Source organism: Cyprinus carpio, chromosome B18 (genome assembly GCF_018340385.1).
Source record: "Cyprinus carpio isolate SPL01 chromosome B18, ASM1834038v1, whole genome shotgun sequence".
Classification (NCBI taxonomy): Eukaryota; Metazoa; Chordata; class Actinopteri; order Cypriniformes; family Cyprinidae; genus Cyprinus; species Cyprinus carpio.
The window spans coordinates 19,648,524-19,667,825 of record NC_056614.1 but is presented as its reverse complement, the minus strand read 5'-3'; the positions used below and the strand labels follow the sequence as shown (position 1 = coordinate 19,667,825).

Sequence of the window (19,302 nt, the reverse complement as noted above, 5' to 3'; positions counted from 1 at the left end):
GCATTCTCATGTTTACAGTTCTCTGATGTTTGGTTAAAGGTCACACTGACATGCAGGAAAACAAATAAAATATTTATATTTTTAGTGTTTAAGTGTTAAAATTATTTTTATATTACATTTTTAAGATTTAATTATCTTTTTAGCAATTCAAAACCCAATACAATACATTTTTACATTAAATCTAGTGGTAACGCTTGTGTAATAGGCTATAATGTAATGTTTAATTTATTTTAAGAGGTTGATATAAAAATGGAATATAATTTCTTTGCTTTTTTATGTAAATTATGGTACGTTTAATATTAAGTTTAAAATAAGTTAGATAAAAAGTAACCTGAAAATTAGTAAGAATACATTACCTAAAATGAGTAACCTTCCTAGATTACACCACTAACTATAATTTTCATCATGTAATCTGTAGTCAGTAATGGACTACAATTTGTAAGTAACCTACCCAGCATTGTATATATATTAAAGTACTTACTGAAGATATGAAAGACAAATATAACATGTTGGAAAAATGATAGCACTAACAAAAGAAGTGGGACCATTTATTTCCCTTTTCCACAGTTAACAATAAAAATGACATTGGAGCAGTAAAGCTGAAGAATGCATAAAGATATGCCTCAAATACCTTTGACCATGTCATTTCTCACCCAATAAGTGCACCGGAAGACGTTAACCGGAAGACAGAGTTTTAGTTTTTAGGAAGACAGCGACTACTAGGTCATTGGATCAGTAGATTTTTTTTTTTTTTTTAAATACATTGTATTAAACAAATCAGTTAGTCAACCTGTTTAATTAGTTTCCAACCATCATTACAATCAAATTTAAATGCAGGGACTGTTATACAAATAGAAATACTCAAGTACCAGGGCACTGACAAATATCTCAGAATGCTAATATATATATTTAAAACCATTACAATATGTTGTATAAATTCCAATTAAATAATCCCAACAAACCATCTACACAAGGACTCATGCAGATACAACCATATAGTCATTTCCTTCTCCAGCATACCTGTAAATGCACATGGCATGCATGCAAAGTTATAATCACATCTTAATTTGAGCCCCACTATAGTTCAAACCAGAGCATTTTCCATTCAGCATCTAAACATTTAAAAGAACAACAGAAGGCATTTGCATTCCCCGCAACACTCAAGTGTTATGTGCTTCAGATGTGCCTGTGACCTAGATGCCACATTTAAAATTGATTTTCAGTCACCCTATAAGACACAGTTGTAAAAAGCTACATGGAAAACAATGTCAAGATGTGAAACAGCAGTTCCAGTAGTATAAGGGCTTTAAGCACACAGACAGCAGAAACACTCCCACCTTTCTATCCATCCATATGGAGCATGATTCCCAAATTGTGCCCTGATGGCTTTTCTGCTATAAGCATTTTCTTGTCAACTTTCCTTATTGGTTTTCTACACGTATTCTTGGTTTCTTGGCATTTGGGTTCTCTACACTTACAGTTTCAAGTCATTTTGATGGTCTCATGTGATTCATGATTTGAGTTAGTGGTGAATTATGATTACGAATGATTTAATAGAAAAAGATTTCATTTTACATGTTAGAGTATTACCATACTGTAAGCATTAACATTAAATTTGTTTCCAATTTAGAGAAATTAACCTTTAGGCAACTCAGCTTCTATGAACAGAGGTAAAACAGTAATGAAAATACTTAATTTAATGGGAACAGCTGTTAATTTCTTTTAAAAAAAATTATTTGATCTGTCATCTTACAACAAAATATTGCATAAACATGATGCAGCTTGTCTAATTAACTGCATAATTCACTAATTTCTAGAAACTTCCCATTAGCAAGAACCAATTATGAAACTGTGTGAGAGAAATAGAGGACCCCAGACTTAATAGTACCCTTTTATTATGACCATATGGAGCGAGAGCAAAACACCCTGACCAGTCTATGTTCCTTTTAGCCCTTTCCAGGTCATGTGGTAGGAGGCACTTGATAGCTAGCATGGGCAAAGTTTATGTTGGGCTTATCAGGTAACCCCCCATTACTGGATGTGACTTGAAGCTCTTAAACACTGTGTGCTGTTGTTTCAGTTCCACTTATTTCAAGTCTTTTTGTCAGAAACATATAAATTCAATTAGCAAAACCAAAAATACTTTGGTCATAATCATTTTCCCGATGTACATTGCTGGGAAACTAAATGCATTATCTATTTGCAGGAGCCAACCAAGAGTAAATCACAGCAAAATAAAACTTCAGTTCAAGATTAGGTGGGAAATCCTGCTGCAGCTAATTTCCTAGTAGGTCATACTTTAAGAATGTGGAAAAGGGGAAAGAAAGCATGGTCCGATTTCTTTGGCAGTACAGCTCTGCGTCCACAGAGCGGATGGACAGAGGGTTGAGGAGGTAGAGAGCTAGTCAAAAGCTTCCACCCATATTGTTTATTTCATATGGGATGGAGACGATGTTTGCCTCTAATTTTCCCCTTCACCCGACCACCATCCTGTAGTTAAGGCTATTGGTGTTCAGTGTGACATCCTGATCTCACTGCTGAAAAGTCTGTGCCGATAAAAGAAAGGTCAAACGGAAGGTGTTCGTATATTTTCAAGCAATGATTGGACTGTCGGTAAGGAGAGTAACGCCCTCCCCACACCCTTGCTGGCACGGAAGCAGGCATAACCCAGAAGCCCCCACATGGCACCTTTCAACACATTGCGTACTACCCAGCCAAATCGAGACGGTGGAGCCACGCTAAAAGAAAAAGAAAAAGATTTTTGTTATGATACATCTAGTACTATTAGATACCAAAGTACATGCAGCTGTGTCGGTACGTACCTCATGATCTCATGAATATTGAGCTCTTTATCCCAGTTCCTCTCAATACCAGAAACATGACCCATCCCGACCACTCCAACCACCACAGCAGGCACTTCTGAAGAATAAAAAAAAGAGAGCGTCTGAATGAAAGGTTCCATATAACAATTAACACAACTCCAAATATGTATGCGGCATGCAGTACTCACTCTCAGCATTAGGAGGCGCCTCCACACAGCGCGCTGCTTGTCTAAGTGTGTGTGTGAGGTAGATGTCTCGCTCTGCAACAATAGTGCGGTGGAGGGCTGGAAACTCGCCAATCATTTCTGACATGGTCTGCTCCAGAAGATCCTTTTGTTTACACTTCTCTACATCCTCCTTGCTGAGCAAGAACACAAACCAAAATAAGATTCATGTAAATTTCAACCAAACAAGAACATATCCAGGCCATATTACACCCACAATAAAAAAAAATCATGTTTTGCTTAAACAAAATGAAGCCTATATTTAGGACCATTACTTTTACAACAATTATTGTCTTTAAAATAATGGTCCTTAATAAAGGCTTCATTAAGCTTGTTGGAATTTCACGCTTAAAATTTAATTTAGAATTAAATCAGATTTAATTTAGTAAAATTTGCAGCACTGCCTTTATTAAAAATATAAATAAAAATGTGAAGGCTGTCGATCAGTGAATTACTTTTGAATATAATTGTTTAAATATTAAATTAATAATGCTGATTAAATAAATTAAATTACAAATCATTTTTGTTAAAAAAAAAGCCCTCAAATTAATGTAAAAGTCATTACTTTGGCAGAAGAAATCTTATTGGATTGGACACACCATCAAAAGTGCCTTTAGCATTATATCAACATCTTGTTTGGTTTATTTCTTATCATTGAACCCAAGCGTATTACTTCTAGACCATAACTATCCATTTCTCAGATTTTTTTTTGTACACATGCAGACTGGCATCTTTGGCCGTCGTGTCTTGGTGTTTTCTCGTTTTTAAGACACCATACAGCGTTTTAGATTCTAAGAGAGTTCTTAAACATGTCAAGAAGTGATAAATGTGCATATAAAGACAAAGTGGTGTAGACTTGTACCTGATGGGGTCAGAGAGGAAGCACAGGCCCCAGGCCAGACGAGCCTTCTGCCACAGGCTGAGAGCAGCTATTGCACGCTTAAAGGTTACTGGAATGGGCCGATCCCCAAGATGAAATTTACAGAAGGGCACTTTTCCTGCCTGCATTGGGTAAAACAGAAGAAAATGCATATTTTATTTATGCAAATCAGTCTTTGCTGTGACATGCACCGTGGTGTCCACAGGTTTCATGTTTCAGGTTTCGTGACTATGTGCATTTATTGTTCTTTGATAATTGGTGACATCTTCTGGGAGTCAGAAGCGAGTGGATGAGTTACAGTGCATGTCAGGACCATGAGGACTGCGTAAGTGAGCGAGAGCATGTGCATGCACACTGACCTCCTTAAAGGCTTCTCTAAACTCTCCTCCGGGGGCCATGCCCAGCTGTTCTGTAATGTGAGCTGAGACTTTGAGCAGCAATATCTGCATGAGGCCAGACATCACTCCATTCTGACATGAGAAATGAGAAAACAAAACAGAGAGTAAAAATGAGGTTAGACTAGTAACATGGATAAATGAATGCAGAGGAATATGTCTGACAATATAATAACTATGTCATGGCTGACCTGTTTAATGGCCTGCTGGACCTTCTCCAAGTTAATGTCTTTAGCCTCTTTTAGCAGCGTCTTCTCATCCATCTTAAGCATGGATACTCTATACTGGCATAGCTCCACCACCACCACATCTGGCTGTACTGCTCGGATCGTCTGAAACCGTGCAGCGCATCAAAACAGCATTTCATCAATCAGTAGAACTGATGCTAGTCCATAAAAAGAGAAAGCCAATGCTTACAGTGGCAACATCCTTCTTGCTGCTGTCGCTGAAGTGGGCGGTGCCAACCAGGTACACAACACTGCCCTCAGGTGTGGTGAGACGCGTCACGGTGTCCGGCAGATCTGGCTCCGTCTGTCGGCGCTGGGTCCGCACTTGCCACAACACTTCCACTGCCTCAGAGTCCGCTAAACAGACAAAAACATTTTCAAGATCAAAACAAATTTTATTTATCTCAAGAACATAAGAGGTGGAGCAAGAACACTTCTTTTTATATACACTTTATGGCCACAGTAGAGGCATAGCTACCAGAAAATATTTTTAGAGAACTAGTTTCAGCACTTAATATCAGAAACGTAAATGGAAAATGAATCGTAATCAAAAGTATGTAAATAGTCTTCTTTCCATATGAGCTCACAATCAAAAGAAAATGTTGCATGTAAACTAGACAGCAATGGAAAGATCAGTCATGTGACCTGCTTTTCAAGCAGTACTGGAGCACAAACATAGGAAGGTTGAGCTTTAGAAAATATATGGTTTGAACTTTTGTGGTGGTGGTGACATCTGGAAAAAGTTGAAAACTTGAAATAGTAAAAATCGGCTTAATTTTTTAAGTTAGATGAACTAAACTCGTTAGTGCTATTACTGTTAACAAAAGCTAAATTGAAAAAAAAAAAAAAACCTTAACTGGGAAAATAGAAACTAAAATAAACTGACTCTAGAAAGTTTTTGAAACATGGCATATTATAAAACTTGAAAGCTTTACAACCCTCCAGCATTAAAAATGAAAATGCCACTAGACAGCAATAACACTAGACTGTGCTGAGAAATTTAATATGGTTAATTAAAATTTTAATCATACCAGTTAGCACAAAGTAGGTGGCTCTAAAATACTATAACTAAAAACTAAATGAAATTAGAAAAAAAAAAAAAACTAATACTAACTATGATAAAGTGAAACTAACAATAAACCCAACTGAAAAGATAAATTTTATTAATAATCTATTCATATTAGTTCATTAATAAAACATTCAAATCTAATAACCCTGCACTGAACAATGAGTTTTAAAAAGGATACAATATTACACCTTTGCCAATAAGATTAATTTTAGGGACTACACAGCAGCATTTCTTACAAAATCATATAAAAGAAAATTGGGATTTGTTAACTTTAAATCAGAGATTACTCACAGAGTCCAAGAGGAAATGGAGGTTGTGTCTCATTTTCTGCTTGGCCAACCGAGTCATCCTAAAAACAAAAATGATGCATTATAATCTACATATTTCTTTATATATATATAAACAAATTCTGAAAATGTACACAAAACAGTTGCGAAAAAAGCTTGGCATTCACTTCTAGGAACTGTCGTTTTGTTTTCAAGGTTGAGCGAAGGATATCTTGAGCAGTTTTAAAGCTTCAGTAAAACAAAGAATGATTTGCATATTTCTTCATCGTGGGAAATGCCCACCTAAACAAACAAAACACCATTATCCAATACTCTCAGTACCCACAAGAAGGCAATAAAGAGACTATACTGTACGTACATTAAACAAGAATGAAAGTAAATGAAAAGCACAGGAAACTAAATCACTGAACCAAAACAGATGCCATTTCAATTTAGCGGCATGTGTTCATGACTTGAATCAAATCCTCCTTAATAATTACAGATAAAAATCCATCACCATGAAAATAAATTAGTTCTTCTAGCATACTTCTAGTGAATTTCTCATCCTGCCAAAAACAAAACAAAACAAAACAAAACCTACAAGCTCTTAATTCGATACCTTCGAGTTGTTGTCCTGATCCATGGTCCGCTGTTCAGTAAAACCTCAACCTGAAATTAAAGATAATATGAGTCAGACACAAAAACAACCCACATAATATGACTCCACCAAATGGCATTGAGACATTCAACAGATTTGAAAGGCTTTGGAAGGCTGTGTACTGGCCTGTTGGAAATGTATGCCTCAACACTAAACCAGACACTGTTTAATTAAAGGATTTCTAACTTTTCTGACTTGTGCAGTTGGGTTGGTTGAGTAAAGTGAGTCATCAGACTTGATTATCAGTCTGCCATCTTGCCTCGTGCAATTACACCACGTATACTTTTCGAACTACTGTGATTCCAGCACAACATGATTAGTTTTTGTTTTGATGAGGGTTCAGATCTGATAACTATCTTTTAAGTTGCACAACAAAGCGTTTTATGTTGACCATGTAACAGATCTAATCTGACAGAAAGCAGACATTAAAGGTGGCAACCTGCTGTCAGCAGACCAACTGGTTAGCACACCAAACTCAATTCAGACAGCTTACAGTTTCTAGCTACAGTTTCTATTTTTAAGCAGTTAAATTTCACAGAAAACCGAGCGCATTTGAAATTTAAGTTATAAACTGTAAGTCCAAATAGAAGGCAAAACTAAACCGCAAAATCTGATGTAACGTACTGTTAGCTGCAATCTCAGACACCACTTCAAAAAAGCAACAAACATTAAATAACTCTTACATTTGACTTGGCAGACACCTTGTCCACTCTTCCCACGAAAATAACGAATCGGATCCGACTGGACCGGGATCGGACAGTCAGTTGTACTGAGGGACGAAGGTAGTTCGGCTACAGGCTAACTGCGCACACATCCACGCAGCTGTTAGCTGATGCTAACATAAGCTAAGCCCCTTTAAAAACTTTAAAGAACTAACCAACAATAAGTTACTTATTTTGGCGCGCCGTGACGATTATAATATTGCACTTTATTATACAGATATTTAAAGAATACTAAAACTACCACCTTGACTGTAGCTTTTTTGCTAGCCTCGGCAAAAATGATTAAAGTTAGAGCTACAGTTCAGCAGCTTGCATGAAGTGACTCTGTAGCACCGCCCGTTATTGCAAAGCTTTCTGGGTAATGTAGTGTATATAGGATGATAGCCACTGAGGCCGTGTAAACATAATTTATGTGGAAAAAAGTCGGGTTTATACTTTATCTATATTAATCCGTATAATTTAAATATTACCCTGCTAAACTTAAAAGGAACTTTTTTTAATGCAAATGGTCACTTTTGTAAGTGCTTTACTACATTGTAACAAAAAAAGTAAAAAATTAGGCCTATCGATGTAACATTACATTGACCCACGTTTGTGCTTTCTGACGTAAAATGCGGTTAAAATCTGAAAAAAAAAACAGTTTATTTTTTGCTTTAAAAAAAAAAGATAAATTTTGTTCAGCTTAAGTAGATATTTTATAATACGTTTAAAACAGATTGCAATACATTGGTCATTTGTGAGGTGCAATTTATTCTTGTCATTCAGATAATATTATAGTAACTAAAGACAAAGTTTGAAAAAAAATAAATAAATAAATAGTTTATTATGGTAACTACAATCCATTAACCTGGTGATGGTCATCGTCAACCAATGACCAAGCCCAAATGCAAAAAAAGATTCATAGCCAAGGTGTTTCTGTTTGGCTAAAAAGCACGGCTGCTCCTCTGAATTCTGTTAACAGAGCTTATGTAGGACAGGTGGGATTTCTCCTCATACTTGTTTCAGTGTTTTTGTGAGGTAGTAAGCATTTTATGCATGATATAAAAAATTGCTTACATTATCTTACAACATTGTGAACTTTATACACCCTTTTCTGAGGTTCACTTAAAATCTCATCAAACATACACATTAGAGAGGGGCTAAAAAAGATAAAGGACTGACCTATGCAAGACAGACTAGGTGATTCAAACGCATGTAAATGATGTAACATGCAGTGTATACATGATAATCTAACATTTCTCTTTTTAGCATAGATTAATTTATTTCTCTAAGCAGGTTACTTGGTTGAAATGCTGCAGTTCCATAAATATACACATATTAAACACAAACATTTGTCAATAATTTGTGGCACAAAAGAAAAAAAAAAGAAATGAAAAGGTGCTACAAAACAAATATTCATTTACAATGTTTCTCCTAAATGCAAGAACAAAACAAATAAGGTAATATGGCCATGAACTACCTTGTCAAGTTTGAGATTAGCACCCATAATACCATCAAATTATATTCAGATCTTAAAATTCAAGCCAGGAAAATCAGGTGTGGTTCCTTCCCCTCTAAAGGCATTGTCATTCATGATCTGTGTTCCCTGTATCACATTATCATTATCAAAATATTGCACTTGGATGCATGATATGTGCTAGAAAAACAGTGAACTGCAGCAGCTATCTCTAAGATCAATCTCATGCCTTGTGGTTAAAGGTGCTCTTGGATTCTAATTGTGCGCTTCTTCATAATCATAAAAGTGTATTTTGGAAGGGCATTTGTTATACTTCACCACAAAATGCATAAGTGAATATCAAAGGTTTTAAGCAGGATTTACAAAGGTGGAATGACACAAACTGTGGTTCATGGGGATTTAGGTATCAAAAGCATGTTTTATGGATCCTCTCTAGTTTGAAAATGTCCAGCTGAGGAAGCTAAAATTTTTCCATCATAACTCTGTCTGTTCAAAAAAACTGGTATAAGGATCCATATTTCTTCTTACGGTCTGGAGTTGAATGTCTTTGTGCACTTGACCCAAATACCCAGAGTGATATAGTCTCATTAAATAAGTGCACCAGAGGTGTGTGGATAAACATGCTATGTGACAGTTTTTTTTTTTTTTAAGAATGTCTAAAATCTCTCATATTATCAGTTTTTGTTTTCTGTACACCTCAGTATATACATTCCTAATGTGCATATTATTGCGACAATAAGACATGAGGTTGCATATTTTAAGAATACATGTATTGCGTTGGATACCTCAAGACATCTATATGAAACAGACGCTTATAGCAAAAAAAAACAAACAAACAAAAAAAAACACCAAACCATGTGGACATTGATGATACAGGAACATGGTGCTTTGTGCAAAATTCAGATGTGCCTTGCCTTCATTTGGAATGTCATAGGGAACGCATTAACCCATAAGGTGAGCACCAAGGCCATGGGTGATTTTATTTCCCCTCAAACTACACACATCTGAGTATGTGGATTTAAGGCTGGGAGATGATTTTGAAAGGTGCACTTAATATAAAAAATTAATAGTGTTTTTAATAATACACCAGTAACTGAAAACTCCAGTTTAACATAAATAAAAATAATTAAGTGCACCTTTAAGAGTATAAAATATGTTAAACATTGGCTGCCCCAATGTCCAATAATCTTCATCTCTGAAAATGAAATAATCTGAGCTCCACCATTAATGGCATAACCATTAACATAACCCTAAAAACCAGCATATTCCTTTGTGCTTCAGTTCATATTCTAAGTGCTTTTGCATTTGTGTGTGTGCAGGTGTGTATCTGCATTTTCCTCTAACACTCTCCAGCAGCAATCAACTCGCCCGGTCTGGCTAGTCTGTCCCTTCTGTTTTGCTCCTCCTCATCCTCATACAAGGTGTGATGGATGCTCAGCAGCGAGTGTGAGGGGTTTCGACTAAAAGGCCTGGGCTGGCTCTCAGGCTCCGTCCCCTGGTTGAGAGAATCTTCGACCTTCGGGAAATCTGGAGGAGGCATGCTGGGAGTTCCACCATTCATATATGATGCTGTGGAGAGGGTGGCTGTGGAGAAGGCAGTGGTGGTGGACAGTGGTGGAGAATCTGTCTTCTCTAAGGGCACAAAAAGATGATATGGAATTATTGGTAATACAAATATAAACCAATACTTATTGTTTTATGTCTGATATTAAAATACAATTTTGTCTAAATAAATAAAAAAAAAACACCAAAATAACCAAAACTAAAATCAATTATTTTAAGGCCTACGAGTCAGTTTATGCATAACTATATTTTAATGTACAGAGTGAAAATGGATCTTCACTTTAAGATTTGCTAAAGATTTAACAGATAATTAACTTGAAATAGGCTTAAGTGGATGAGTTAGATGAGGCAAAGGTCGTGTAAAAATAGGAAAAATGTAAAAATAGGGGAAAATTGGGCAATCTATTGAATATGCAATTCAGTACTGCAGCAATGGAGTCCTAAAACCCTAATCTAAAAGCATTTTTGCACTTCCAGTTCCATTATCCCAAAGTCAGTTTGATTTTTGGAATCCCTGAAATAAGGCCTGTGGTTAACAAAAGCTATTTTCATGTTTTATTCAATGGCATAAAATACACCAGTTATATCACCACCTTGTGATTTTTTAAGCTTTTATGTGTCTTAAAAAAGAAGTCTAATAAGTGGGACTACAGAGACATCCAGATGTCTGAGACATTTAGAAGTGTGAGATATCCAGACGTCATCATGCCAAACAGGAAAACTCATCTACTCACTAGTCCGCTTTTACAGCCTCATTATGTTGATACTCACGCACTTGCTATAACTATTCTAATTCAAACTTTCTAACTTGTAAATTTTAAATAAGATTTGAAAGTTATAGGACACTTAAGAATACTGGTGACATTTAATTCATACAACCATGGTGTATTTTACACTTCAAAATTCATAAAAGTTGTATTTATTTGTGAAGATTACTTTAATGAACAAAATATGTAAGAATCATAAGCTTTTGTTGGTCACAGAACTTGTTTTCTGCAATAATCCTAAAGAAAATAAAACAAGGGAACTTCCAGGTTGGCCAACAAAAATACACCATTCCTGCAGCAAACTCTAACACAAATATATTGTGCATTCATAGAGACAATCCAAGCATACCAGTATGAGAAGATGAGACATGTACAACTGTATGTGGACCCTCAATATACACATCACTGAGAGAGTGCTCAACAACAGGGGGTGGCTCAGGATTGACCGTTTCTGTTTTTGCTTTCTGGATGGTTAGCATGTAAGGATGAACATCCAGCGAGAGGTTAAGAGTGTGTTTCTTCTCTATATTATAGGTTTCTGCAGCTGAAAAATAAAATTAGGAACATGATCAGTAAAGGATTTTAATGACTTTCGCTATACTAACCAAAACCAGGTTTTACTATACCAGTACCTTTGTTAGTAGGAGGATGTTGTGTGCTCTTGCTGTCCAGAAGAGGAGCAATAATGCTATCTGGTACATTCTTCCTTCTGACTGGTTTAGGTTTCTCTGCTTTTATGCTGTTTTCCAGTCTGGTTAGAGTCAAGGGGTCCTGTATACAAAAAAGAACTATGAGGTACATTTCACAAACAACAAGTAAGCTATTGATCCACTAAATATGAACAAGAACGTCTTACCTTAAAAGGCTGTGGCAGAGGGTTAGATGTGGGAATCCACTTGATCTTCTTGCGCTGTCTTTTGATTACTAAGGGCTCTCCTCCCAATTCTCCCACACCGAGCACTGAAGGGTCCATACTGGGGTCAACAGTCTGGATCCCAGAGTCTCTCACAGTTGGAGTGGCGTCGTGGTTGGATTGAGCCAACGCTGCCAGCAGCTGCCGCACCACATTATCATACATGAGGTCGCTCTCGTTGGTGATAAAGTCCAGTCTGTTGAGAGACTTAATGTGGTCTCTGTTCTCATTACAGAACATGGCCAGAATGTTAATGTCGCAAAACTGTGACTTCTGCCAGCGGCGGCGTGTTTTAATGCCAACCTTGTGCAGCTTGTCGAAGACGAAATTTGACTTGCGCACTATAAACAAATGCAGTAAGTTCAAAAGAATAATGAGGTTCATAGTACACAGCAAAGCGATGTCCACTGCAGCCATAATGCGTTGGAGCTGCACGGCTGGTAGCTTGCAGTTAACATTTAGCCGCAGTTCAGGGATGCTGCTAGTGTCCGGCGGCTCACCAAGTGCGCAAGTGAACTCGTTCTGCCTCTGACGGGCATAGTAGGTACTCAGGTACGTTATGGGTATTGAGCTGAGGCAGATGATGGCTAAATGTCGCCCCAGGTACAGCTTAGCCAGAAAGTTATTCTGCCCGCGGCGCTCAAGATACTTCTCAAACAGGTTCTGCTCGGGGCTCTTCTCCTTCTCTGCGTTCTCGATGATCTCCCGTCGCTCACGTTCCGTAATCCCCGGCCCCTTGGACTGGATCTGCTTCTCAATCTTGGGCGCTCTGCCCTCGGCTGCCCTGTGGTAGCAGTTGTCGATCTCTTGAAGGAGGAAGTTGAGCTCGGAGGTGAGCCGAGTGGAGGCCAGGAACTCCCATCCCAGGGCAGGTATGTACATGATGCCTGCGAAGGCCAGCAGAGCGTAGGGCAGAAACTTGTGCTCAAACAAGGAGGGCCGAAGCTGGGGGTCGACGCCAGGCACTGCATCTCGAAGCTCTGTCCAGCAGTAGCCTCTGGCATACAGGGCCTGGTCACGTGTGAAGTTGTGTGGGGTGTAGCAATATATAGATTCCTCTAAAAGATAAGGAAAAATGTTTAGGATTTCTAAATAACAATCAATTAAATATCACTAGTGTTCATACAAAGAGCAAGAATAAAGTTTAAATAATCTAATTATCAGAGAATAGCAAGGTTGGCACCACAACTATAACGATAATGACACAGAGGAACGATAGGGTTGGAATCGATTTTTATATATTTTCAATAGCTATTTTCAATATTGACAACCAGAATTCAAGGTCAAGCACTAAAATTACTATAACTACTATTAATAAAACCTAAAATTGAACTGAAATAAATTATAGTAATATTTAAAGTATATTGACTAAAAATTTAATTAAAATTAAAATAAAAGCTGGCTCAAAATAATAAAAATATTACAGTATATAATACAAAAATAACATTGACACTAATTTACTTATTTTTATAGTTATAGTTATTATTCTTGATTTTAACAGGAGATGGAATTTTTATTTAATCAACTACAAAGTTATTTTTGTCGATTTCTCAATATCAGTCAAAATTAATTTAAGGAATATATGATGTAATATTGACTAAATTTAAAGGATATTCTCATCAAAAGGTGAAAACTGCAACAAAACCTGTGAAAAAAAATAACAATTGATATTACAACTCTCTATCCAGAAAAATCTTCCATTTGGTGTACCCAGCGGGGATTTGTTTCTAGTAACGAGCTGTCATCAGGTTGGATTGGGTTTAATGCATAGTATAAGGCAGCACAGGCCAATAATGATGAATCAGTGATAAAACAAATGCTACATTTGTCTGTGCCAGTTAGACAAAGATAGAGGTAATTCTTTCACAGACACTGTAACTCCTATAGATGCCTCCAGCTTATTCTGGGTCTCATTGGATTACACTCCTGCACAGAATCAATAATGTTAAGAAAGATAATATGGTCATAAGCTCTAGTTTAATAAAGCAAATACGTGTATGTTATATTTGGCGTGTCTATATGGGAATAAAATCTTAATGGTTACAGGCTCTACTTTTTCTTTCAGTTTCAGATTGATTCAAATTATTATCTTTGCAATTTATCCTAAACAGCCTTAGCCAACACAGAGATGAAGGCTTGGCCTTCATTGATCCTCATTCCTGATATATAACAGGTATTCCTATTATAGAAAAATACTGCAATGTAGTAGCCCTCAAATGGTATGGAAAGGCAGTTTATCTCAAAGGAGTTCCAACTATGACTTTCGTAAGCATAAATGTTAGTGTATTTCCAACAGTTATTCAGATTTAAGCTATAATGTTTCTGCCCAGCAGGGTTCTCAATGTTCAGTCACAGCCAGTTGGTGCTGCTATGCAGTAAGACTGACTCAGCGTTTAGAGTAAACCCCCTCCTACCAACACAACCTCTCTTTATCTCTCTCTCTCTTCTTACTTCATCACCCCACAATCTCTCTAGCAAAAATCATTTAACCACTCGTTTGCTGGATAGCAGTGGACATCAGGAATATAGAAAGTCCCATAGAGCGGTTAATAATGGCTCAACTTAATAAAACTTAAATCTGGCACTCTATCAGCAGTGCCATTCATGTTGTGCAATATTTCAGATTTAAAATGTAATGCCATGTCATCAGTTTTTCATATGTATAAAGGGTGTTTTCTCTAAGCATGTTTAGATCCACACATTTTTATTTTTTTTAATTTTGCATAAAAAATACTGAATGGAAAAATCAAGATGATGTGATACAAATGTCAATATGTACATTAAAAAATTTAGTGTTATTTTAGTATAAGTGAGATTAGTTTTTATTTTTATATTTTTTTGTTTTCATTTTAATTTTAGTTTGTTTTTAGTAATTTGTGTTGTTCTTTGTCAGTTTTATTTTTTTTCTATACAGTTTTAACAATTTTTATTTCAGTTCTAGTTTTTTTAGTACCATTTCAGTATCAAATAAAACAAAATGAAAAATAAGTGTTTTTCTATTTTATATATTTTATTTCAATTTATAATTTTTTTATGGTTTTAGTATTAGCTTCAATTTTAGTTTTAGTTAACTATAATCCTGATCTATTTGAGGTAGATAATGTTTTTAACTGGTAAGAAGCGCACACACTAAATGCATGTACCAAATAAATCACTAGATGTGCACCAGAAAGTCACGTGACAATAATTTACTCAGATTTTTGGTTACTATCACCATGTCGCTGCTCATTTGCATAAAGTTGAGCTCTCCTATTCCTCACGTCCTCGGAAATCATCAACTCTTATTAAAAACGAATGGCAGTCAAAACTCTTTCTCACTGCAAACCTTAAGGTGCTCATTTGTCCATAATGCTGCATAATGCAACTAACCTGCAAAGTTCCTTGTGAAAACTAATGTGACCAGCAGTATAGGGATGATGACTGTTCCTATGGTCACAACCCGGTCAAAGGGCAACTCTAGTTTGAGCTGCACCATAAGACCCGCCAGCACACCGCCCTTCTCATCCTGTGTGGAACCTGGCAGGATCAACTCCTTCAGCTTCTCACCCGCAAGCAGAGCCGTGGCCATGTCCAAGTTCTGCTCGAGGATGTTCTGCATTCGTCACCAGCAGCCCGCTCGCCTCTAGCCTCACAACAATCCTGATGGGACTTGAAGCTCCTCCTCTTTCTCCCAACCCGTCAGCCACTGGATTGGCTGAGGGCTTTCCCCTGCAACAATATAATGAGTGATATGTAAGATGTGTTGACTTGAAGGATGAAAGTGGATCTTCTAAGAGTCACAAAGAAAGCTTTGTGGTCAGCCTGAGTTGATGGGTTATTGATGGCTGATCTTGTCAGAGGTTGACTGAAGAGAGGAAAATCAGAGTTGATTTGTTGCTTATATTGACAGCTGGGATGAATTTCTCATCATATCTATTCCACTTCTGCAAAAACCTGTAAATGAACAAGAGAGTTAACAGATACAGATTATCAAGAAAAAGTAAATTGCATTTGATTCTGCATGTTCAGGAACTATGAAAGTGCAGGTTCCTTTAATTCAGTAAACAGTGGAGTGTGCCTATCTGCAGAGTCCTTTGAAAGTTTACGGAATTATTTCTGAACTACATGAAAGCTTGATATGTTGCAGAGTGTCTTTGCCCACGGTATAAAAACACAGACAAGAAAATAGCTGTCGTACATTTCAAAAATCAATATATCTCGCTTTGAGCTCAAGAAATCAATAAGGAGCAGCTTTCTAACAAATGGAAAGAACAAAAATGGCAGGAACCCCACATTTGTAAGTTAACTTTATTTTTGTGATGAAGTATCAGTTTTTCAACTGAATGCACTATAGACGTTTTGTGTTAATCTTTAATGTACACTAAACAATGTCTTTATCATCAGAGCTGTGCCATATGGGTAATTAATTTTTCTGACATAAAAATTTTGTGTTTGTGATTGACTTAGTTTTATTTTTGTAAATAAAAAATATGAATATAGGTTTTATTAACATATATAATAAATGCAAAAATCAATTTAAATATCTAAATATGTTTTGATTTAAAAAATAAATAATAAATATTTAATTACATTTAATATATATACAACAACTGTAACATAAATACAGGGTTAAATATCTTTGTATATTTCACTGGACAAATCTAGTTGACTCCATCTGCATTGAAGTTAATATATATATTGTTGTTGTTGTTGTTGGTTGACCGATACATGTTTTTCAATATTTCGCTCTTAAATTATTACAAAATTCTTGAAAACAACATGTGCTGATATAAGAAGCTATTCTATTAAAAATTGTTATGTTAGGCATAGTGTTAACTTGAATTTGTCACTTTGGCCTAGTTAGAGACAGTTTAGATCCTCTAAGATACACAAGAAAAAGACTGAAAAACTACTTTCACAGCAGGTTTGATAAAACTCTCAAACAAGTTGATAGTGATTAGAAATGTGTCATGCAAACTTAATGCAACAGCATGCAGTAGTATCTTTTAACGTAAAACAGCCTTAGATATAACCTAGTTCTATCGACGATGCTGTATAACGACACTGTCCGACATATTGACATTCTGACTGTGAATGTTTAGAAGCATTAAAGGTCATGCGGTGCACATCACTCACGCTCAGTCGAGGAGCTGTCCATCACTGGATCATCTGGCTAGGATGACACATAGCGGCTTAAGACACAGATATGATAAAATGCATGATACTATATACAGCATGAGTGAAAGAGAGACGGAGAGGACTGGGTTGCATTGACTCTCATCTTCATGATGTCACATACCTGTCAGATTACTCGATTAGAGGAACACGCAGAGCCTGAATCCTATCAGCACCAGGAAAGATCTCCTCACAACGTCCAACAGATCCCCCCCAAAAAACAAAGGACGCGGATGCTGTGACTTGTGCTTTAGTGATGAGCATCCCCGGCGTCTAAAGAGTTAATCTGCAGTGCGGGCGAGCCGTTTCAGCGTGTATCCGGGCACACACACTGGTTTGTTCCGCCTCTCGCCATCCCTCTTACCCTCCCCTGACAAACCTCACACACTTCTCCGGTTTACACCATCATCTCCACACAGACCTTCAAGGAGATACATTGTCGTTGCTTGTTTGCCTTACACGTGACGTTATAATATATTGCTAGTGTGCCTGACATTATGAAATCATAAAGATATGTATTAGATTCAACTTTTTCCACCGTATGGTCTACTGGTGTACTTTATTTACTGTATAATCAGTTTTGTTTTGCATTGTGCTGTACGTTGTTGTGCATTAAAAAGATTCTATTCTATTCATTGTATGTATTTTTTAAATGTTACTATAGGGTGACTGAAATTTGTAAAGATGTTTACTGTAGGTTACAGTAGTTTTTGTCATATTATATGCTTCTTTTAATTTTATAGCAAAATATACAGCTTACATGCTAATTAAATAATTATTTAATTAAGAAAACTCTGTCATCATTTACTCACTATAACTGCTGATACAATTTAGGGTCACCAATATGGTTTGGTTGCCAACATTCTTCAAAATATCTTGAGGGTGAATAAATTATGACAGAATTTTCATTATGAACTATCCCTTTAACTGTGTTCATCTCTAGAAGAGTCAATGTACATATATTTCATACTGTACATACACATAGATTAGTTACACATATGAAGAGTTCAAATGCAAAAGCCTTGAAGTGCCGTCTGAAATGTTCTTCTAAAATTAGTATTTTTCTCAGTCTCCTATACGTTTATGTTCAGTTATTTCACTTTAATGGCAAAGCACTTACTAACCATTGCCACTGAAGTGAAATTACTGAACCTACACATGAGCCTGATAAAAATGCTCATTTTAGAAGAAAATTTCAAATGGCACTTAGAGGCTCTTAAATCTGAATTCTTCATATATACATATATTCTATATTTAGACGTATTTACTGTATGTAATGCGTAGACTACACTTGGTCTAAAACATGAGCAAACATACTGATCTGTTGTGTCACATTCTGGAATAAGTAATTCACATTCCACGTAAACAATCTTTAAAATTTTATTGATCTACAATAACATAACAAGATGCATATGTTTATACAAAAATAAAATCTAACAAAGTAAAAATGGTTGCATGTAGCAAGGCACTGAACAGTAATATGGTCCATTAAAGTGTTAGAATTATTGAAAGCATCATATATTAGGTCGCCTACTCTTCTAGCTTCTGACATGTGGGTTTTCTAGATAATGCATTACAAGTGCTGTAGATTGTACATGCATGGTGTGTTCACCATTTATTTGCATATAAATTTGCTCAGCCATTCACTCATCACATATGATTCTAATTTCAACTGGTATGGTAGGCTATATTCATGATTGTGACACAAGTTTAAGGATCTTTACAAAAGACTTTCAAAACCAACCGCACACATTTTGACTTGTTGGTACTTTTTCTTACTAAATTGTCATTTAGTAATATCTTTGACAGACGTACACTATAACGTTCAAAAGTCTGGGGTCAGTATGACTTGAAAATATTTTTGAAAGAATACAGTTAAAAACAGCAACATTATGAAATGTTATTACAGTTCAAAATAACAGCTTTCTTTTTTAATATATTTTAAAATGTAATTTATTCCTGTGATGACAAAGCTGAATTTCTAGCATCATTAGTCCCGTCTTCAGTGTCACATGATCCTTCAGAAATCATTTTAATATGCTGATTTGGTGCTCAAGAAACATTTCTTATTATTATCATCAATGTTGCAAACAGCTGTGCTGCTTAATATTATTTTGTAAAATTGAGATAATTTTTTCAGGATTCTTTGATGAAAAGAAAGTTTAAAAAACAGCTTTTATTTGTAA

General features: G+C 36.1%; 2 protein-coding genes across 5 annotated transcripts; both read right to left on the bottom strand.

The window, feature by feature from the left end:
• Window positions 1-1,787: 1,787 nt before the first annotated feature.
• trabd (TraB domain containing) lies at window positions 1,788-7,608 on the bottom strand. 2 transcript variants are annotated; one of them, XM_019122177.2, is made up of 10 exons: window positions 7,225-7,608; window positions 6,503-6,552; window positions 5,909-5,966; window positions 4,739-4,905; window positions 4,513-4,653; window positions 4,286-4,396; window positions 3,909-4,048; window positions 3,011-3,183; window positions 2,823-2,919; window positions 1,788-2,738 (listed from the first exon to the last, which is right to left on the bottom strand). In XM_019122177.2, the coding sequence occupies exons 2-10, from the start codon at window positions 6,524-6,526 to the stop codon at window positions 2,567-2,569; spliced, it is 1,083 nt and encodes a 360-aa protein (XP_018977722.1). In that variant the 5' UTR covers window positions 6,527-6,552; window positions 7,225-7,608; the 3' UTR covers window positions 1,788-2,566. The 2 variants fall into 2 exon arrangements, with proteins under 2 accessions (XP_018977722.1, XP_018977723.1); XM_019122178.2 differs by having other exon boundaries at window positions 7,508-7,588.
• Window positions 7,609-8,064: 456 nt separating this feature from the next.
• LOC109109057 (pannexin-2-like) lies at window positions 8,065-17,510 on the bottom strand. Of its 3 annotated transcripts, none has more exons than XM_019122175.2 (7): window positions 17,241-17,510; window positions 17,078-17,133; window positions 15,332-15,895; window positions 11,906-13,020; window positions 11,682-11,820; window positions 11,399-11,593; window positions 8,065-10,351 (listed from the first exon to the last, which is right to left on the bottom strand). In XM_019122175.2, exons 3-7 carry the CDS (start codon window positions 15,558-15,560, stop codon window positions 10,059-10,061), a joined length of 1,971 nt encoding a protein of 656 aa, XP_018977720.2. In that variant the 5' UTR covers window positions 15,561-15,895; window positions 17,078-17,133; window positions 17,241-17,510; the 3' UTR covers window positions 8,065-10,058. The 3 variants fall into 3 exon arrangements, with proteins under 3 accessions (XP_018977720.2, XP_018977719.2, XP_042600188.1); XM_019122174.2 differs by having other exon boundaries at window positions 17,078-17,114; XM_042744254.1 differs by having other exon boundaries at window positions 17,078-17,110.
• Between the last annotated feature and the right edge of the window lie 1,792 nt (window positions 17,511-19,302).